Consider the following 18,624-nt stretch of genomic DNA (forward strand, 5'->3'; position numbering starts at 1 on the left):
GATCTCTTAACCTCCTTGGCCTTAACCCACAGTGTCTGTCGGCTCAGAATTCAATGTAAAAACAGTTCACCCCGAGTCTTTCTTGGGTTGAGCTATTTTGATATTTGGTGTTTGGTATGGAGCATTAAGCCCGAATAATACTCAAGACCGTATTCTGCTGAAATCTTCTGGAAAAAAATAATGTGAAACTGCAAAAAAAATAAATAAATAAAAATAATGCATTTATCTATGCATTCTGCCACTCTGTGGTAGCTCATCAATCTTCATGAGTGGGACAGAGCCTTCATCCAATACACACAATTGCATGGAAAATAAAATTTAGTTGCATAAAGCCACAGCCGGGCTGCTGATTCAGCACTTGGGATATGCGTCCATACTCGGGTCATTTACTGTATGGTTAGGTAATTAATAAAAATAATATCCTTGAACACCATAGCATGCAGATAGATATTTATATTTCAGGTGAAGCTTAGATGGGTTAAGCAAGATTTACAGTGTTGCATAAATATTTGACGGATAAGAAACTTCAGTGTGCTCCTTTGCCATTCACCCTTTGACACAACTTGAATATGTCCCTTTTTTCTTTTCATGGTGGGTTTGGTGCTACAGATCGTTTAATCAGGCACAGAGCTTGTATGCTGAAGGACACAGTTCATGCGATCATTCGAGAAGAGCTGGATGAAGACTTTGAGAAACTATGTGAAGAAATTAAGGAGTCACGTGAAAAGAGAGGTATTAAATGTGGTTTGTGATGTCTTAAAAGGGCGATGGTGGGTCAGTCTAGGAGTACTCATGTCTTAGGAACTTTGTTAGCCTACTTATTTGGAAGTCAATGTAGATCTATCATCTACTTACCGACTTTTGCATCACTTATATAAACATGCAGTGTTTCTGAGGAAATCCCAAGTGTGTTTATAATAGAAGGTGATGCATGGGATCTCCATGAGAGCAACCAGTATGCTCTTTGGTTATTTTTATGGAAGCTTATTAAACATGGCTAATAATTCAACATGAATTAGCCTATATGTACTTTTCTCACAGTCAACCTCTTCTCCATTTGTAGGTTGTTCAGCTGCAAAGTTTGCTCCTTCCTATTATCATGTGCAACCAAAGCAGACTCTTGCAGTAGAGGGAAAGAAAACCTCTGATGCATCAAAAGCCATTGTTTACACGTTACCAACAGCCTCAAGTACTCCAGCTAACCCGGCAGGTAAAGCAACATTCGTTTTTAATTGTCATGTCCATGCTGATCAAGGCTTGTTGATCAAAACAGGGTCTATACTGATGTCTGTATCCTTTGATGAAAAACTAATGGACATTAACCCTTGCCAATCAACAACATAGAGGGTTTGAAAATAAAATAAAATCTAGAAAGATGGCAATGCTAAAGCACAACCACAGACCCAAAAGCCAAATTTAATGGTCTTGTTATTTCATACCCAAATACATCCCCACGTTTAGCTAACATTAGTCTTTGGCACAGATTTTGTTCTAACAGATATTCAATGTCAATGTCAAATTTATTTATATAGCACATTTAAAACAACATAGGAATGCCGTGGCCAAAGTGCTTTACAATAATAGAATAAAAGAAAAACATACAATTAACATGAATAACATAAATAGAAATAAAATAAATAATAAATAGAAGTAATGTTACATAATCACAATGAGGACACCATCAATATTACTGGCGGTCACGGAATGCAAGTGAATAGAAATGAGTCTTTAATCTCGTTTTGAATTGTAGACGACTCCTTTATGTGACGAGGTAAAGAGTTCCACAGGCGAGGAGCAGCAGCAGCACAAGTCCTGTCCTCCTTAGTTTGACATTCGGTACGAGGGACAACAAGAGACAACTGACCAGAAGATCTAAACACTCTATATGGCTGGTGTGAAACACGCAATTCAGATAAATAGGCAGGAGCGAGCCCATGTAAAGATTTAAAAACTAGCAACAAGATTTTAAAATCAATTCGAAAACTGACAGGCGGCCAGCGTAAAGAAGCTAATATTGGAGAAACAGAATCAGACTTTCTTGCCCCAACCAGAAAGTGAGCGGTAACATTCTGGACCAACTGTAACCTGCATATCAGGGATTTGCTAATTCCAGAATACAGCGAGTTGCAGTAATCAAGGTGAGAAAAGATAAAAGCATGAGTGGCTTTCTCAAGGTCCCTAGAAGATAAAAAAAGGCTCGATCTTACCTAATAGATGAAGCTGGAAAAAGCAACTCTTGACTACAGAATTAACTTGTTTCTCAAAAGAGAGGTTACGGTCAAAGATAACACCAAGATTACGGACTTGAGGATTGCAAAAGACAGAGACAGCTGAGAAGTCCAAGACCAATTTGGGCTTTAGCTGATGGACCCACTATAAGCACCTCCGTTTAATTTTAATTCAGATCAAGAAAATTATAAGCCATCCATGATCTTAGTTCAGAAAGACAGTTGTGCAGTTGATTTATTGCAGAGTTGTAGACGGGAATATAAACCAGCATCACCATCATCAGCATAACAGTGAAAAGAAATGTTAAATTTCCTAAAAATACCACCAATAGGATGAGGGTATATAGAGAACAAATTGGATCCAAAATGGATCCTTGAGGAACACCACATTTTAAGAGGAGCAGTAGATGAAAAAGAGGAAAAAGTCACTGAAAAATGTCTGCCAGTTAGACATGACCTGAACCAGTTAAGAGCAGCCCCTTTAAGTCCAACAAGATGTTCAAGCCGCAACAGCAATATCTAATGGTCAACAGTGTCAAAGGCAGCGGACAGGTCCAGGAGGATAAGGACTGCAGATAGAGATGTCATTGAGTACTTTAAGGAGACAAGAAAAAGATTTTTACCATAAACATTATTGACTCACACATCTAGATGTGATAGTGATGTTGACATGGACTGAGTGGCAGCCTAATCTTTTCTGACATATTCCTTTGTTGAATGAATTAACTACCTTAACACTTGTTCTACATGTATCCTATGTAGCAGCTGTAAGATAAAAGATTATAATACAGTCGATGACTGAAAAGAACTTCCAGCCTTGTTACTTGCACTCCAGTTCACTGTTCCTTTGTCAGTTGAGATCTTATCTGAGACCATTCAGGCATTCAGTTAAAACATAATGAAAACAAAATCCATTGCTCTGCTTGTGGCACCATGTTTCCTAACAAAAAAATTAGAACAAAATTGAGCATGTTATTTTATATGACTTCTCCCTGAAACTAAGATAAATCGAAGGTCAGAAATGTTTTAAGGAAAAATGTTTAGCTTATTTTATTAATCGGAGCATCAAGAGGACAAAGGGAGAACAGGCACACTCCAAGCAGGGAGCACTCTGTGTGTTATTCCTGGTCTCTTTGTTGCGAGGCATTATTGCACTGCATCACAGCGCCACCCACAGGACATACTAAAATTCAATATTTGGTATCACACAATGAAAGACCACCTATCGGTGTAAACCCAGAAGTTGCATGTTGGTGCAGGTCTAAATAAAATCTTTTCAAACATACAGAGGTTTTAGTCTTCACCTTCCCCAACAATTCACATGACACTATATAGCTGGGCACTTCTACCTTCAGAGGATTTAGGAGCTAACCTCACATTTAAATCGATTTGACAAGTAATATAAAGGAGTTTTTTTTTAAACTTACCTTGCCTGCTGGTGGTGGTCGGAAGGATTGGTGGCGCCAGTGTTCGGCAGCCTCACTTCTGTCAGTGTGCCCCAGGGCAGCTGTGGCTACATAGTAGCTTATCATCACCAGCGTATGAATGTGTGTGTGAATGGGTGAATGACTGTTGTGTTGTAAAGCGCCTAGGGGGGTTCTTGAACTCTAGTTAGGCGCTATATCAAATATAGGCCATTTACCATTTAATGAAGTCTAAGTCTTTTAATAGGTCATAAAGGGTGCCAGTCATGTAAAAGTGCAGTGAAGGAGGTGGAGCTTAAATATTATGTTACCAGAAAGCTTTCATCAGTGGAGTTCTGTGGCTTGCCTGTACTTCATCAGTTTTAACAAATATTTTGAACAGGGGTGGTACAATTTTTATCATTACCATCCTACCATGGATTGGTTTGAAAATGTAAATAAACATTAATTTCACTTAAGAGACCAATGCATTATACGAGGATTACAAATATAGTATGGCTTTATATATATATATATATATATATATATATATATATATATATATATATATATATATATATATATATATATATATGCCATATGCATACTTGATTTTGTCCAAGTTTGTGGATTTTTGTAGTTAATATTCTTGTGTTATAAAATATACTATTACTATTTCGATAACGTGCAGTGAATACACTTGCTTTGAGTATTCCTAGTTTTCATCCTCTTTCACTGTCTCTGATTATAATTCGTTTGTTCAGATGTTGATGCGCTTGCTGCTTCCTGAGCAGCTCTTCTTTTCTCCACCCTAGCGGCCCACTGCTTCTCTTCTTTCATTAGCATCTTTTCGTGTTAAAACTGATTAAGTTAGTTTTTGTGTTGCAATTACTTTGTACGTTTTCTTTAATTTTTCACTTAAGCTGGCACTTAAGTCTTCAATCTGCCTCAAGAATGATTAGCGAAGGTGGCAAGGAATGAGAATGCCACCAATACGCATGCGCTGCTGCGCGCTGCCGAGAGTTGATTCTACAATAAAATAAAATAAAAAATAAAAAGAGTAATAAAAATCATCTCCCCGAAAGCGGATAGTAGACGTCACGTAGTAGTATACGTGCATCAAATTTCAGGTCAATAGTTCAAACGGTTTGCGAGCTTCAGGTGATTTAAAATCCTGGACAGAGAAACGAACAGCCACGGTAGCGTATTATATAGAAAGATTATTACATATTGCTTTCTATCTTTTTTGAAGCTGTGTGACAATTTTATTCTGAAACTGATTTTTGTACTAATAACAGTTTATTTTGCCTTGTCAGATTTATATTTGTCGACTTGATCACATTTGCTTAACAAATTCAACTCACTGTTTTGTTCTTAATAGTTGTAGCTACAAAAAAAAAGAGAAGGAGCCGAAGATACCTCTGGAGAGCGGGCTTCTACAAAAAAAAGAAATTATTTCACAATGTCCAAGAGAATGTTACAGCTGCGGAAGAAGAAGAGGATGAGGAGGAGGAAGAGGAGGAAACCGGTGCAGATACAGAAGATGCAGAAGACCGACTGGATTCATTAAGCCAGTCTAGCCTTAGTCAAGTTGAAAATGAGACTGGCGGGGATTTGTCTCTTGACTGTACCTCTGCTCAAAGTGAAACATCGGCAGAAGGACCACAAGGTGTTCTTCAAAATGGAGAAATATCCAAAGATACCAATAAAGGTTTGTACTGAGCCCTTTTTTGTGTTACATGTGTGCATTAGAGGTGTCAAATAAGAAGTGCCATTCAAACTAGTTATTTGAGCTAAGAGCAGGCTATTGACAGAAAGCTGAAAACAGATATTCTTTATTCACAGCTATCTGCAGAAGTAGGTAGTCCATGTCTCTCTATTATAATAAAAAAATCCTGGGATGAGACGTGACTTTTTCAGAGAGATACTTTCACGTCCCGTGAGATGAGACATTATGCCTTGAGATTTAACCACACCCGGGGCCAGAAATAAAAGACAAAGAGTAGATGACAAAGTAGAACGTTGTAAAGAATTCAAAAATATTGGTGCGATACACATGTAGGGCAGGTTAGAGATAATGAAAGTACTAAAATTTGAAAGACTCAAAAAAATGAGAGTAAAGATTGCATTTTGCAAACAAATGGAAATTATTCGGTGAACAGTGAAAAGAGATCAAATATATTGTTCGGATTTAAACTTTAAGTTGGAGTCTTGTAGATCATGTAATTCATGTTGCCATCAGGGAAAAGTAGTGTTTCTTCCCAATGAAGAGGCATATCCACAAGAATGAAAAGATTTTTTATTTGATGAAAGTGAAATCCACATATGCTGTCACGCTTCGGTCACAGAGTTGCAGATACACAGATTTTAGAGACACAAACTTTATTCAAACATTTCAAACAAACATAAGTCTCTTTCAGGAGTGAATCGAGCTCTGTGTGTGGTCGGAGGGGACAGTTCTGTCTCTCAATTAAGAGTAGAAAATCTTCCTGTTCATAGGGGCGCACCTCGGGAGCGGGACCCCCAAAAAGTGTAGAGGATGTCTGCGGGGTTGTAGGAGACAAGGCAGTGAGACAAAAGGACAGCTGCTTTAGAGGCCTTTAAATGTTCAAAGTGCTGCGTGAGATGCAGATCACGCAGCACGGCAGCAACAGCAGCAAGCCAGCAGCTGATCGAGCAAAGAGGAGGTAAAAAAAACTGTATTTGTTTCCCATTGTATCACCGTTTTTAAGAGGGAGTTTCGGTGGAGCGACTGTCTTCTTGGGGTGTGTTCAGCCCCCCTTTTCACAACGTGTGTGGCAGAGATGCTAAAATTATTTTATTTTCATAAAAGAGTAAGTTATTTAAAAAAAACAATTGCTGTTTTTCGATTTTATGAATACTTTTTTTAACATTTTACTGAATTTATTAAAATCAAATTACATTTCATACAAGCAAGTCAAATGTTACAAAACTAGATTTTATAATCAAATCGATTTGTGAATATGACTTGTAATAAGTAACACCAAACACATTTCTTTCATACAAACTAGGGGGCTCTGCCCTCTGCTCGATTCAGTCGCCAACCCCCGATCGGACACTTCGCGGCTCTGCCACTTGTGCATGGGGATGCAGATGTACAATTTAAACAGATTGTTATTTTCATGGGAATTGTTACATATGCATAATAGACCTAACTATTTTACATTACAGGGAGTAATTAACCATAGTAAAAAAATAGTCAAACGTAATAATTTAAAAGTAAATTATGTTTCATGTTGTGTTTATAAGTTTTTGTTCTGTTTGGTTTTGAAATTAACATGCAAATACTTTTTTAAATTACACTTTTACTGTAAAACTTCAGTAAAAACCATCCATCCATTATCCAACCCACTATATCCTAACTACAGGGTCACGGGGGTCTGCTGAAGCCAATCCCAGCCAACACAGGGCACAAGGCAAGAAACAAACCCTGGACAGGGCGCTAGCCCACCACAGTCCGTAAAAACTATTTTTTGAATACATTTTTCATCAATATCGCATTAAATTATGATTCTGTGTTTGGTCATACTTACTTCGTGACAACGCAACATATAACTGCCCGTTAGTGAATTTAGTTTCTTTGTCTCTAATAAATAAACTGCATTTTTTGAATGTTTGTCCCTGTGATTTGTTAATTGTCATAGAAAAAGCTATTCTAATGCGAAACTGTAAACGTTTTAATACGAATGGCATATCAAGATCTCCTTTGGTGTCTAATGTTATCCCCTGAAGATGTACTACATTACCTTTCTTGTTGCCTGTTAAAATTTTAGATGTCAGAATTATTCAACAAATTTTGAATACAACTAATCTTGTCCTATTGCATAGTACATCACTCAGACATAAATTACACAATAACATTACGATACATCCTTCTTCAACAGTAATTCAGTTAGTCGAAGACCAGACGGTGTTAACGGTTGTAGATATTCTTCGTGATATTGTAAGTTGATGTTTTCATCTTCCACAACATCACGACCAACTGTTTCAGCAGAGTCAACTGATACGCATTTAACCAATTTTCGCATTACAGTGATCCCTCGCTATATCGCGCTGCTTCGACTTTCGCGGCTTCACTCCATGGTGGATTTTAAATGTAAGCATATCTAAATATATATCACGGATTTTTCACTGGTTCGCGGATTTCTGCGGACAATGGGTCTTTTAATTTATAGTACATGCTTCCTCAGTTTGTTTGCCCAGTTGATTTCATACAAGGGACGCTATTGGCGGATGGCTTACAAGCTACCCAATCAGAGCATGTATTACATATTAAATAAAACTCCTCAATGATATACGATGTGCTTCCCGCGCGATGCTTGATTGTTCGCTTTTCTCTGTCTCTCTCACTCTCTCTGCCTGACGGAGGGGGTGTGAGCAGAGGGGCTGTTTGCACAGAGGCTGTTTGCCTAGAGGATACGGACGCTACTCTACAAAATGCCGCTTTATCTCGGTGCTTCGGCATACTTAAAAGCCCAAAAGCACGTATTGATTTTTTGATTGTTTGCTTTTCTCTCACGCTCTCTCTGACATTCTCTGCTCCTGACACGCATTCTTTGAAGAGGAAGATATGTTTGCATTTTTTTAATTGTAAAAAAGAAATGTCATCTCTGTCTTGTCATGGAGCACAGTTTAAACTTTTGACTAAAGGGTGTTATTTCATGTCTAGAAGGCTCGAATAATGTTAACAGTGTGGGAGAGTTCATAAGGGCTTAAAATATATAAAAATAACCATACAAACATATGGTTTCTACTTTGCGGATTTTCATCTATCGCAGGGGGTTCTGGAACGCAACCCCCCCGATCGAGGAGGGATTACTGTAATTCGTTGGACTTCATCGTTTCTCGGTGCTAGGATTGCCCGTATACTCACTTCTTCTGTTGATAACCCTTCGGGATGAAATTCTTCAATAACATTTGACATAATAAGTCTTCTTTAATTGGGAACTTAAAGTGAGGAAAACGTTAAAATGTATAAGAGGTGAGCACGCAGGAACTGTGTCTGACAAAAGCATTCACACGAATGAGAGGTGAGAGGATCGCGGGTGTGGGCCATTAACCTCAAATGGTTGAGAGGAGGGCGGGACTTGAAAAAAATCTCTTGGCAATAGTTTTATCTAGTTTCAAGATTTTCTTTTATAATAGAGAGATTTAAGAAAATTTTTTGCTGTGTTTCAATTTATTAATACTTTTTTTTTTAACATTTTATTGAATTTATTAAAATCAAATAACATTCCATACAAGCAAGTCAAATTTTACGAAACTAGTTTCGAATCAAATTGATTTGTGAATATGATTTGTAATAAGCAACACCAAACACGTATTTCTTTTTTTCAAATTTCATATTGTATTGTGACGTCTGAATCATGATACAGTTGTATTTTGGGATGAGTGGATTGTCCCGTGGCAACCTGTAATTGTTTTATTTTGTCATCTTCTCAGTTGTGTTTAACACAAAATGATCTTGACTCATTTTATACTTTGTTTTTGGTACTTTTTGCAAGTTTTTCATATTTCTTCCATGCTTTTGCAGTTCTGACGCGGCAGGCAAGACCACAACCCCTGGTAGCTAAACTCCAGCACCCTAGTGAAGCAGTAACTGTGAAGGCGAGTTCAGGGAGCAGCGGCACACTAACTGTGGACCACCAAAAGCTACAGGTATTGGCAGATGTTTGCTTTTATGTGACCAGGGCACTGGACTGTGAACCTAAAGTGGGTTCACCACTGCTGGTTTACTGTGGTGCCAGCAAGTTCTTTAAACTAATATCCATCCATTATCCAACCCGCTATACAACAACAACAACATTTATTTCTATAGCACATTTTCATACAAATTATGCAGCTCAAAGTGCCTTTACATGATGAAGGAGAAGAAAGGACAAAGTAAGAATTAAAATAAGAGAACACTAATTAACATATAATAAAAGTAAGGCCTGATGGCCAGGGAGGACAGAAAAAACAAAAAAAAACTCATGACGGCTGGAGAAAAAAAAAAAAAATCTACAGGAGGTTCTGAGACCACCCAGTCCCCTTTAGGCATTCTACCTAACATAAATGACCTCAATCAGTCCTCATGGTATTCAGAGCTCTCATGGAAGGACTTTATGATGATGGTCATGTGGACTTCTGGCCTTTAATCAATCAATGTAGGGACATCACGGTGCTTTGATTAGTTGGTGGTGGCACAGGTTACCACCACAGAAAACCAGGAAAAAAACAAAAGAGAGAGTAGGGGTCAGTATGGATTTCAGAGCCATCATGAATAATTATGATAATTAATTTAATATGCAGAGCATCAGGATTAAATTAAAATCAAGTTATGAGAAGGCCATGTTAAAGTAATGTGTTCAGCAGTTTTTTAAAGTGCTCCACCGAATTCCTATTGGCAGGCTATTCCAGATTTTAGGTGCATAACAGCAGAAGGCCACCCGCCTCACCACTTCTTTTAAGTTTAACTCTTGGAATTCTAAGCAGACACTCATTTGAAGATCTAAGGTTACGATTTGGAGTGTAAGGTGTAAGACATTCCGAAATATAAGATGGAGCAGATTACTTTAAGATGGAGCAGATTACTTTAAGGCCTTGTAAACCATAAGCAGCATTTTAAAGTCAATTCTAAATGTCACGGGTAACCAGTGTAGTGACATCAGAACTGGAGAAATGTGCTCGGATTTTCTTTTCCTAGTTAAGATTCTAGCAGCTGCATTCTGCACTCGTTGCAAACGATTGATTTCTTTTTTGGGTGGTCCTGAGAGGAGAGCGTTACAGTAATCTAGTCGACTGAAAACAAAAGCATGGACTAATTTCTCAGAATCTTTCAGTGATATAAGAGGTCTAACTTTTGCTATGTTTCTTTAGTGAAAAAATGCTGTCCTAGTGATCTGATTAATATGCGATTTTAAAATTCAGATTACAGTCAACAGTTACCCCTAAATTCTTTACCTCTGTCTTGACTTTTAATCCTAATGCATCGTTTATTTCTAATAACCTCATTATATCCATTATTGCCAATCCCTAAAATTTCAGTTTTCTCTTTATTTAGCTTGAGAAAATTACTACTCATCCATTTAGAAACACAAGTTAGACATTGTGTTAGGGAAACAACAGAGTCGAGGTCATCAGGTTCTATTGATACTTACAGCTGTGTGTCATCAGCATAGCTGTGGTAGCTCACGTTGTGCCCTGAGATAATCTGACCTAACGGTAGCATGTAAATCGAAAAGAGCAGCGGACCCAGGATAGAGCCTTGTGGAACACCATATCGGATATCACGTGTCTTTGAGTTGTAATTACCACAACTAACAAATTTTCTCCCTGCCAGGTAGGATTTTAACCAATTTAAGACACTGCCAGAGAGGCCCACCCATTGACTAAGGCGATGTCTATAAATATTATGATCAATGGTGTCAAATGCAGCACTCAGATCTAAGAGGATGAGAACAGATAAATGGCCTCTGTCTGCATTTACCCGCAAGTCATTTACTACTTTAACGAGTGCAGTTTCTGTGCTGTGATTTGTTCTAAAACCCGACTGAAACTTATCAAGAATAGCAGGTTTATTGAGGTGGTCATTTAACTGCATAATGACGGCCTTCTCTAAAATTTTACTTAAGAAAGGCAGGTTAGAAATAGGTTTAAAATATTCAAAAGCAGAGGGGTTGGGATTATTTTTCTTGAGCAGGGGTTTAACTACAACATTCTTAAGACAGCCTGGGAAGACCGCCGTATCTAAGTTTACTATATCAAGAATATTATCAATTAGCACGCTCGATACTACTTTGAAAAAACTTGTTAGTTTTGGGTCAAGGACGCAGGTTCTCAGTTGAGAATTTATTTTATATAAATCAGGTAAATCTATCCTGGCGCAAGGCAGGAGTCAAACCCCAGGTAGGACGCCATCCCACTGCAGGGCCCTCACACCAAGCACACACTAGGGACAATTTAGAATCGCCAATGCACCTAAGCTGCATGTCTTTGGACTGTTATATATTTTTTAATGTATTCTTTTTATTGTTATTTATTTCACAGGATCTGCTAGAGAAGCTCAGTGTTAAGGCACGCAGCTGCACTGTCCTGGAGCTTGAGAGGCTTCATACCATAGTCGCTCAGTGTGTCTTTAGGCACAGAAAGGAAGATGACAAGACCGCACTAATACAGGTTGGCGCACTTTCTTTGAAAACATCCAAGTGTACACCAAAGATATTGCTGTTTCAAAATCTAAAAAAAGTTTTTTTTTTTCTTTTTTTTTTCCCACCCCATTTCTCATTAGGAAATAGAAGCCAAGATTGAAAGTTTCAGATCAATGGATCAATAATTTTATATTGTGAAACTTTTTCATATTTAAGAATTTCGGTGAAATACTTTTTCTGTTGCTACAAAGCAATTATCTATTGTATATGGAAAAAAAATGTATATCATTGGCCTTTGCCCAATCAGATCTTGGGTTCTTATATCTTAACTGATGCCGAGTGCTTTAGTAATGACAACGCCGTATTTAATGCTTTATTTTAGGTAATTTATGGTGCCCCATAAAACTAATTCCTTATGAATTCCTGCAATTCGCATGAAACCAATTAAATACTTTTTTTAAATCTAGACTCTGCTCACTTTCTCCCTGTAAAAAAACTCGTCCATCTTTACCAAAGTGCTTTTCTTAGCATTGCTGTTCAACCCCAAACTGCCTGAAGCTTCTTGTAGTATGGACGCCCTTGTAGTCGATGAAGAAGAGGACTTGAACAGGTCAAGGCTGCAAGAGGCTGAAGACAATGCGCAGTAGCAGGAGCAAGTCAAGTCACATCACGTCACCCGCAAAACAAACAAGTAACGTAACCAATGGTAGTTCACCTTGGATAAAAACAACAGGAAAATAACGGCCTCCAGTTTTAGTAGCCGTAGAACAAGAGCCATCCTGGTTATTGTTGTGTGATGCAGAAAAAGGGCAGCGTTGGCTTCCCCCCCATAATTCCACTACAAATCTCAGAGGATCACTGCAGTCAACTTTTAAAAATCTTTTTTATAAGCCAAACTTTGGTAATTGTATTGTTAATATTAAAATATGACTGTTACTATATTTGGTCTGCCGTTGTGTTGAGGGTATAGCCATGCTAAGATATTTAGAAACTACTGTACATAGAGCTTTTATAGAAATGTATTTGTAATGTACAATACAGACATCTGGCATATGACCTGTATATTACAATGTATTATTATTTCTAATATATATAGTAGCTAATATACCCAGTGTTGCCTGGGAGGAAAAGACTTTTGTTTTCGTTTGAGAACAGGAACAGGAAACAAGACTTTTTGGGAGATTTTCTCAAGTCCCGCCCTCCTCTCGTCCATTTTTTTCAACCACGCCCACGGTCCTCTCACCTCTCATTGGTGTGACTGCTTTTGTCAGACACAGTTCCAGCGCTCTCAGCTCTTATACATTTTTCACGTTGTCCTCACTTTAAATTGAAGAAGACGTATTGTGTTCAAATCTTATTGAAGAATTTCATCCCGAAGGGTTATCAACAGAAAAAAATGAGTACACGGGCAATCCTAGCGCAGAGAAACGAGGAAGTTAAATTAATTTAGGCCAAAAATGTTGATCGGCTACACGGCTAACTGGTTAAATGCGTATCAATAGACTCTGCTGAAACAGTTGATGGTGATGCTGCGGAAGATGAAAGCATCAACTTTACAATATCCTGTAGAATATCTACAACCGTTAACACCATCCAGTCTTCAACCGCACGAATTACTGTAGAAAGAAAGATGGATCAAAGAAAGGTAATGTAGTTCATCTTCTGCAGATAACATTAGACACTAGAGGAGATCTTGATATGCCATTCGTATTAAAACGTTTACAATTTCCCGGTAGAATAACTTTTGCAAAGACAATTAACAATTCACAGAGACAAACATTCAAAAAAGTCGTTTTATTTATTGGAGAGAAAGAAACGGAATTCACTCACAGGCAGTTATACGTTGCGTTGCCACGATGAAAGTCCAAACACAGAATCAAAATTTAGTGCAATTTTGATGAAAATTTAATTTAAAAAAGTTTTACAGTAAAAGTAAGTTTAAAAAGTATTTGCGTGTAAATTTCAAAGCCAAACAGAACGAAATCGTATAACGCAACGAATAACTAACGCAACATGGAACATAATTTACTTTAAAATGATTACGTTTTAGTCTTTTTTTTTAATATGGTTAATTACTCGCTGTCCTGTAAAATAGTTCTAGTAACAATTCCGATGAAAATAAAACTCTATTTAAATTGTACAATCGCATCCCCATACGCGAGCGACAGAACCGCAAAGAGACTGGCACGTAGCACAGACATGGGGGCTGGCATGCGAAGCGAGTATAATTGAAAAAAAAAACGCACACCACTTTAAAAATAAATTAACAAACAATGCAGACTCACCAATGTGCTTGTCTTGTAGTCTTGTATGTACTTTATGTTATCATCCAGTTGACGCTCGGAACCGGCCAACTCTGTTTAATCTCAAAAGCAACAGGCGGCCGCGGTGTTGCTCAAACATAAAGAATGCTGGCAGTCACCTCCAGTTCGCCCTCTGGTGGTCGTTCAGAGTTTCAACTGGATGATAACCTGCATACAAGACCGCAAGATCAAGAGAAGGGGAATGTGGTTAGGGTTGATTTCACCCTACAGTATTTTTAGTTGTCCGATGAGAAACGTGTACCAGGTTTCATAAAAATCGTTCCAGCCGTTCGGAAGTGATTCTGGAACATCCATACATATATTGACATTACATAACGCCATAGTTTACACTGTAAAGTGTATTCTGCGGTTTGTCAGGTAAGGACGACAGAGGTTTTTGAGGTATGGTGTGTTGGGCGTTGCCCGGTGGTTAGCATACACAAATAATAATTTCACTTCACTTCTGGGGTCTGCTAGTAATGTGGCCAAGGAGCGCCGTGCCTTTGCTTCATCTGCCCAGAGTGCATTGTTCTGGGCGTCCATGGGCAGATTTTAGTCTTGTCCTGATGTTCTTTCCTCCGGTGTAGATCTCAATTGTGCAGCCTCTTTTTAAGGTCTCATTCACTTTGACTTCCCGGAGGTGCTGTGATGAAATGCTGAGGGGGTACTTAAGAGACGTCTTTCCGCATCTTGCATTCTTCTCTCTGGCTGAATTAGGCTGGGGTGCTCTGACACGGCCAAGCTGGCATCTGTTGGAAATCTTCTCTGCTTGTAGATGATCTTCCAGACAGTGGAATGCTTGAGTTCCAAATGGTTTGAAGACTCCTAGACATCCATAACTCTGGGAATCGCACCCCATGGCCGTAGTGATGTAACTGGCGCTCCCTCACAATGCAGGTAATGTGCCTCATTCAGGACTCCATGAGCAACACAACGTCAAACCAGCAGCACCCAAGGATTCTCCAAAGAGACATGGAGCCCAGTCTTCATCTCAGGTCACTGGATTGCGTTCATGTTTTGCCACCACATAGCAAGACAGGAAGCACCAGGCCTCCAAAGACTTGGACCTTTGTCCTATTGCATGGATATCAGGAGTGCCATACACCCGTTTAAAGTGACCTCATGACCCCCCATGCTCTCCCACTCTGTCCACTGACTTCATAGGAAGAGTCACCAGAGACATGAATGTCACTGCCGAGGTCGACATCCTCTCCACGGACAGACACACTGCTGCTGGCTGTGCCTAGGAGGTCATTAAGGCCTGGCTGTTGGGTTTTATCAGGACACTCAGACTCCTTGCTCAGCCTCCATTGACTCCATGAAGATCACAGCATCATCTTTCTTGTCCCACAAGTGTTATTTCATGGGCCGTACTTACTCTTTCACGTGACTTTTATAAACAAGAGATGTTTCTTCCATTTAATATTTTACTAAATAAAAATCACAGCTTTATAAAAGGCGGGGTTTGCTGCTTAATGGGATGACAGAGGAAACGAGTAAAAACAGGAAATGCAGCCGTTTTAGGATTAAAACACAAAAATAAGCAGTTCAGAATCTGAACAACTGAGTAAATAAACTAAAGTGTCGCATTAAAAAAAAAAAAAAATAATCACTTGAGCAGAAAATGGGAAGGATTGAAGAAAAACTGGCATCCATGGGCCACCCAGGTCCAAGCTTGAGGACCCCCCCTACTGTAACATGTGTGGTTTAAGGATGAGCCAACTTCTGGCAAGCGTTACCTGATGACACATTGAAAATGAAACGAGCTGGTCAGGTAGAAAAAGCAAATCAACAATGCTGGGGTCTGCTGTCGTCATCCACACTTTGATGCAGTGGTGTACATTGATTGGTGAAAGGTCATGCCAGGCTAGTGCAGCAAAAGGAAAGGCGGTATTAGGACACATGGAGTCCATCGGTGCTGGGCGACTGTCGCTGGCCACTGAAACAACAAACACCACCAGACGCAGAATAGAAACCAAAATCAGCAGCAAACAGTTTAGCTCCGTTGAAATAATGCAGCCTGTCAGCACCATTAAGTGATTAAACACACTAAAATGTAGTAAAAGTTAACTTTGTGTTTCTCTAAATTCCTATCTAAAATTATATATACTGCTAAAAAGAATTAAAGGAACACTTTTTAATGAGAGTATAGCATAAAGTCAATGAAACTTATGGGATATTAATCTGGTCAGTTAAGTAGCAGAGGGGGTTGTTAATCAGTTTCAGCTGCTGTGGTGTTAATGAAATTAACAACAGATACACTAGAGGGGCAACAATGAGATGACCCCCAAAACAGGAATGGTTTAACAGGTGGAGGCCACTGACATTTTTCCCTCCTCATCTTTTCTGACTGTTTCTTCACTAGTTTTGCATTTGGCTACAGTCAGTGTCACTACTGGTAGCACGAGGTGATACCTGGACCCTACAGAGGTTGCACAGGTAGTCCAACTTCTCCAGGATGGCACATCAATACGTGTCATTGCCAGAAGGTTTGCTGTGTCTCCCTGCACAGTTTCAGGGGCATGGAGGAGATTCTAGGAGACAAGCAGTTACTCTAGGAGAGCTGGAGAGGGCCATAGAAGGTCCATAACCCATCAGCAGGACCAGTATCTGCTCCTTTGGGCAAGGAGGAACAGGATGAGCACTGCCAGAGCCCTACAAAATGACCTCCAGCAGGCCACTGGTGTGAATGTCTCTGACCAAACAACCAGAAAGACTTCATGAGGGTGCCCAAGTGCCCCATGTCCTCTAATGGGCCCTGAGCTCACTGCCCAGCAGCATGCAGCTCGATTGGCATTCGCCATAGAATACCAGAATTGGCAGATGCACCACTGGTGCCCTGTGCTTTTTACAGATGAGAGCAGGTTCACCCTGAGCACGTGACAGAAGTGAAAGGGTCTGGAGAAGCCATGGAGAACATTATGCTGCCTGTAACATCATTCAGCATGAGCAGTTTGGTGGTGGGTTAATGATTGTCTAGGGAGGCATATCCATGGAGGGTCACACAGACCGCTACAGGCTTGACAAAGGCACCTTGGCTGCCATTAGGTATTGGGATGAAATCCTTGGACCCATTGTCAGACCCTATGCTGGTACAGTGGCTCCTGGTGCACGACAATTCCTGGCCTCATGTGGTGAGAGTATGCAGGCAGTTCCTGGAGGATGAAGGAATTGATACCATTGACTGGCCACCACACTTTCCTGACCTAAATCCAATAGAACACCTCTGGGACATTATGTTTTGGTCCATCCAATGCCACCAGGTTGCACCTCAGACTGTCCAGGAGCTCAGTGATGCCCTGGTCCAGATCTGGGAGGAGATCCCCACAACACCATCTGTCATCTCATTAGAAGCATGCACCGATGTTGTCAGGCATGTATACAAGAACACAGGGGCCATACAAAGTGCTGCGTACAATTTGGAGTTGCTGCAATTCAATTTTGGCAAAATGGACTAGCCTGCCACATAATTTTTTCACTCTGATTTTTGGGGCGTCTTTGAATTCAGGGCTCTGTAGGTTGATCATTTTCATTTCCATCAAACGATGTGGCATCCTTTCGTTCCTAACACATTACCCAGTCTATATCAGTATAGATATCCAGGAGGATTTCTTTTTCCCATTGAGATCTGATGTGTTTTCAAAGTGTTCCTTTAATTTTTCTGAGCAGTTTATTTCAGCTCTAAGCTATCCTAATCACAAAAAAAAACCAAAAAGGTGTCCGGTGTCATGTAAATGAAATCTGAGGGCGAGCATTGTTGGGGGAAAAAAAAAAAAATCACTTGATAAATGTATGATAAATGAAGGGGAGTTTGTTAGTGGATTAGTCTGCTCTCACACCTGAAGCTGAACACACACACACTTGTGCACTGCACTGTTCACGAGTGACGCTGGTCACGTGTTCGTACTCCACATAGGGACTCGCCCGGTTGTCCCCAGAGATATTCCTGACCCAAAACTATCCTAGGTGCATGAAGGTTGACGCACCCTTTGGTTATGTGCCACTTACCAACCAACACCACCTTACCTTCTACTGAACTGTCACTCTCCTCCTACCGGGGTGTCCCCCTCAGTCTGATATACCTGTGGGGAAAAAAGAATAGTAGCAATCTCCCCTACACCAGGATTAGATCGCTCAGTCACAATAGATATAAAGACAAAGTACAGAAATTTAAAATAAACGTATTTATTAAAAGTAAAAATATCCATCCATTATCCAACCCACTGAATCCGAACACAGGGTCATGGGGGTCTGCTGGAGCCAATCCCAGCCAACACAGGGCACAAGGCAGGAACCAATCCTGGGCAGGGTGCCAACCCACCGCATGTCTTTGGACTGTGGGAGGAAACCCGCGCAGACTCGGGGAGAACATGCAAACCCCACGCAGGGAGGACCCGGGTTCTCCTAACTGCGAGGCAGCATGCTGCCCAGTAAAAATATCAGTAGAAGAAAATAGAATACAGCCTTAGAAAGCTTAATGAAAATTATTAATGTGAAAAGTAGACATTGTCCAGAGCAGCTTTAATATTTCGCAGTCTGA

General features: G+C 39.7%; 1 protein-coding gene across 1 annotated transcript in view; it reads left to right on the forward strand.

Moving 5' to 3' along the window:
* LOC120515537 (ATPase family AAA domain-containing protein 2-like) overlaps nt 1–12,247 on the forward strand; it is a 52,978-nt gene extending 40,731 nt beyond the window's left edge. The window contains exons 21-26 of the mRNA XM_039736597.1: nt 610–732; nt 1,064–1,210; nt 5,013–5,342; nt 9,186–9,310; nt 11,681–11,809; nt 11,922–12,247. Of these exons, the coding sequence (XP_039592531.1) occupies nt 610–732; nt 1,064–1,210; nt 5,013–5,342; nt 9,186–9,310; nt 11,681–11,809; nt 11,922–11,966 (899 nt within the window). The 3' untranslated portion in view covers nt 11,967–12,247. The remainder of the gene's footprint in view (nt 1–609; nt 733–1,063; nt 1,211–5,012; nt 5,343–9,185; nt 9,311–11,680; nt 11,810–11,921) is intronic.
* Nucleotides 12,248–18,624: the final 6,377 nt, after the last annotated feature.

Source organism: Polypterus senegalus, chromosome 15 (genome assembly GCF_016835505.1).
Source record: "Polypterus senegalus isolate Bchr_013 chromosome 15, ASM1683550v1, whole genome shotgun sequence".
Lineage (NCBI taxonomy): Eukaryota > Metazoa > Chordata > Cladistia > Polypteriformes > Polypteridae > Polypterus > Polypterus senegalus.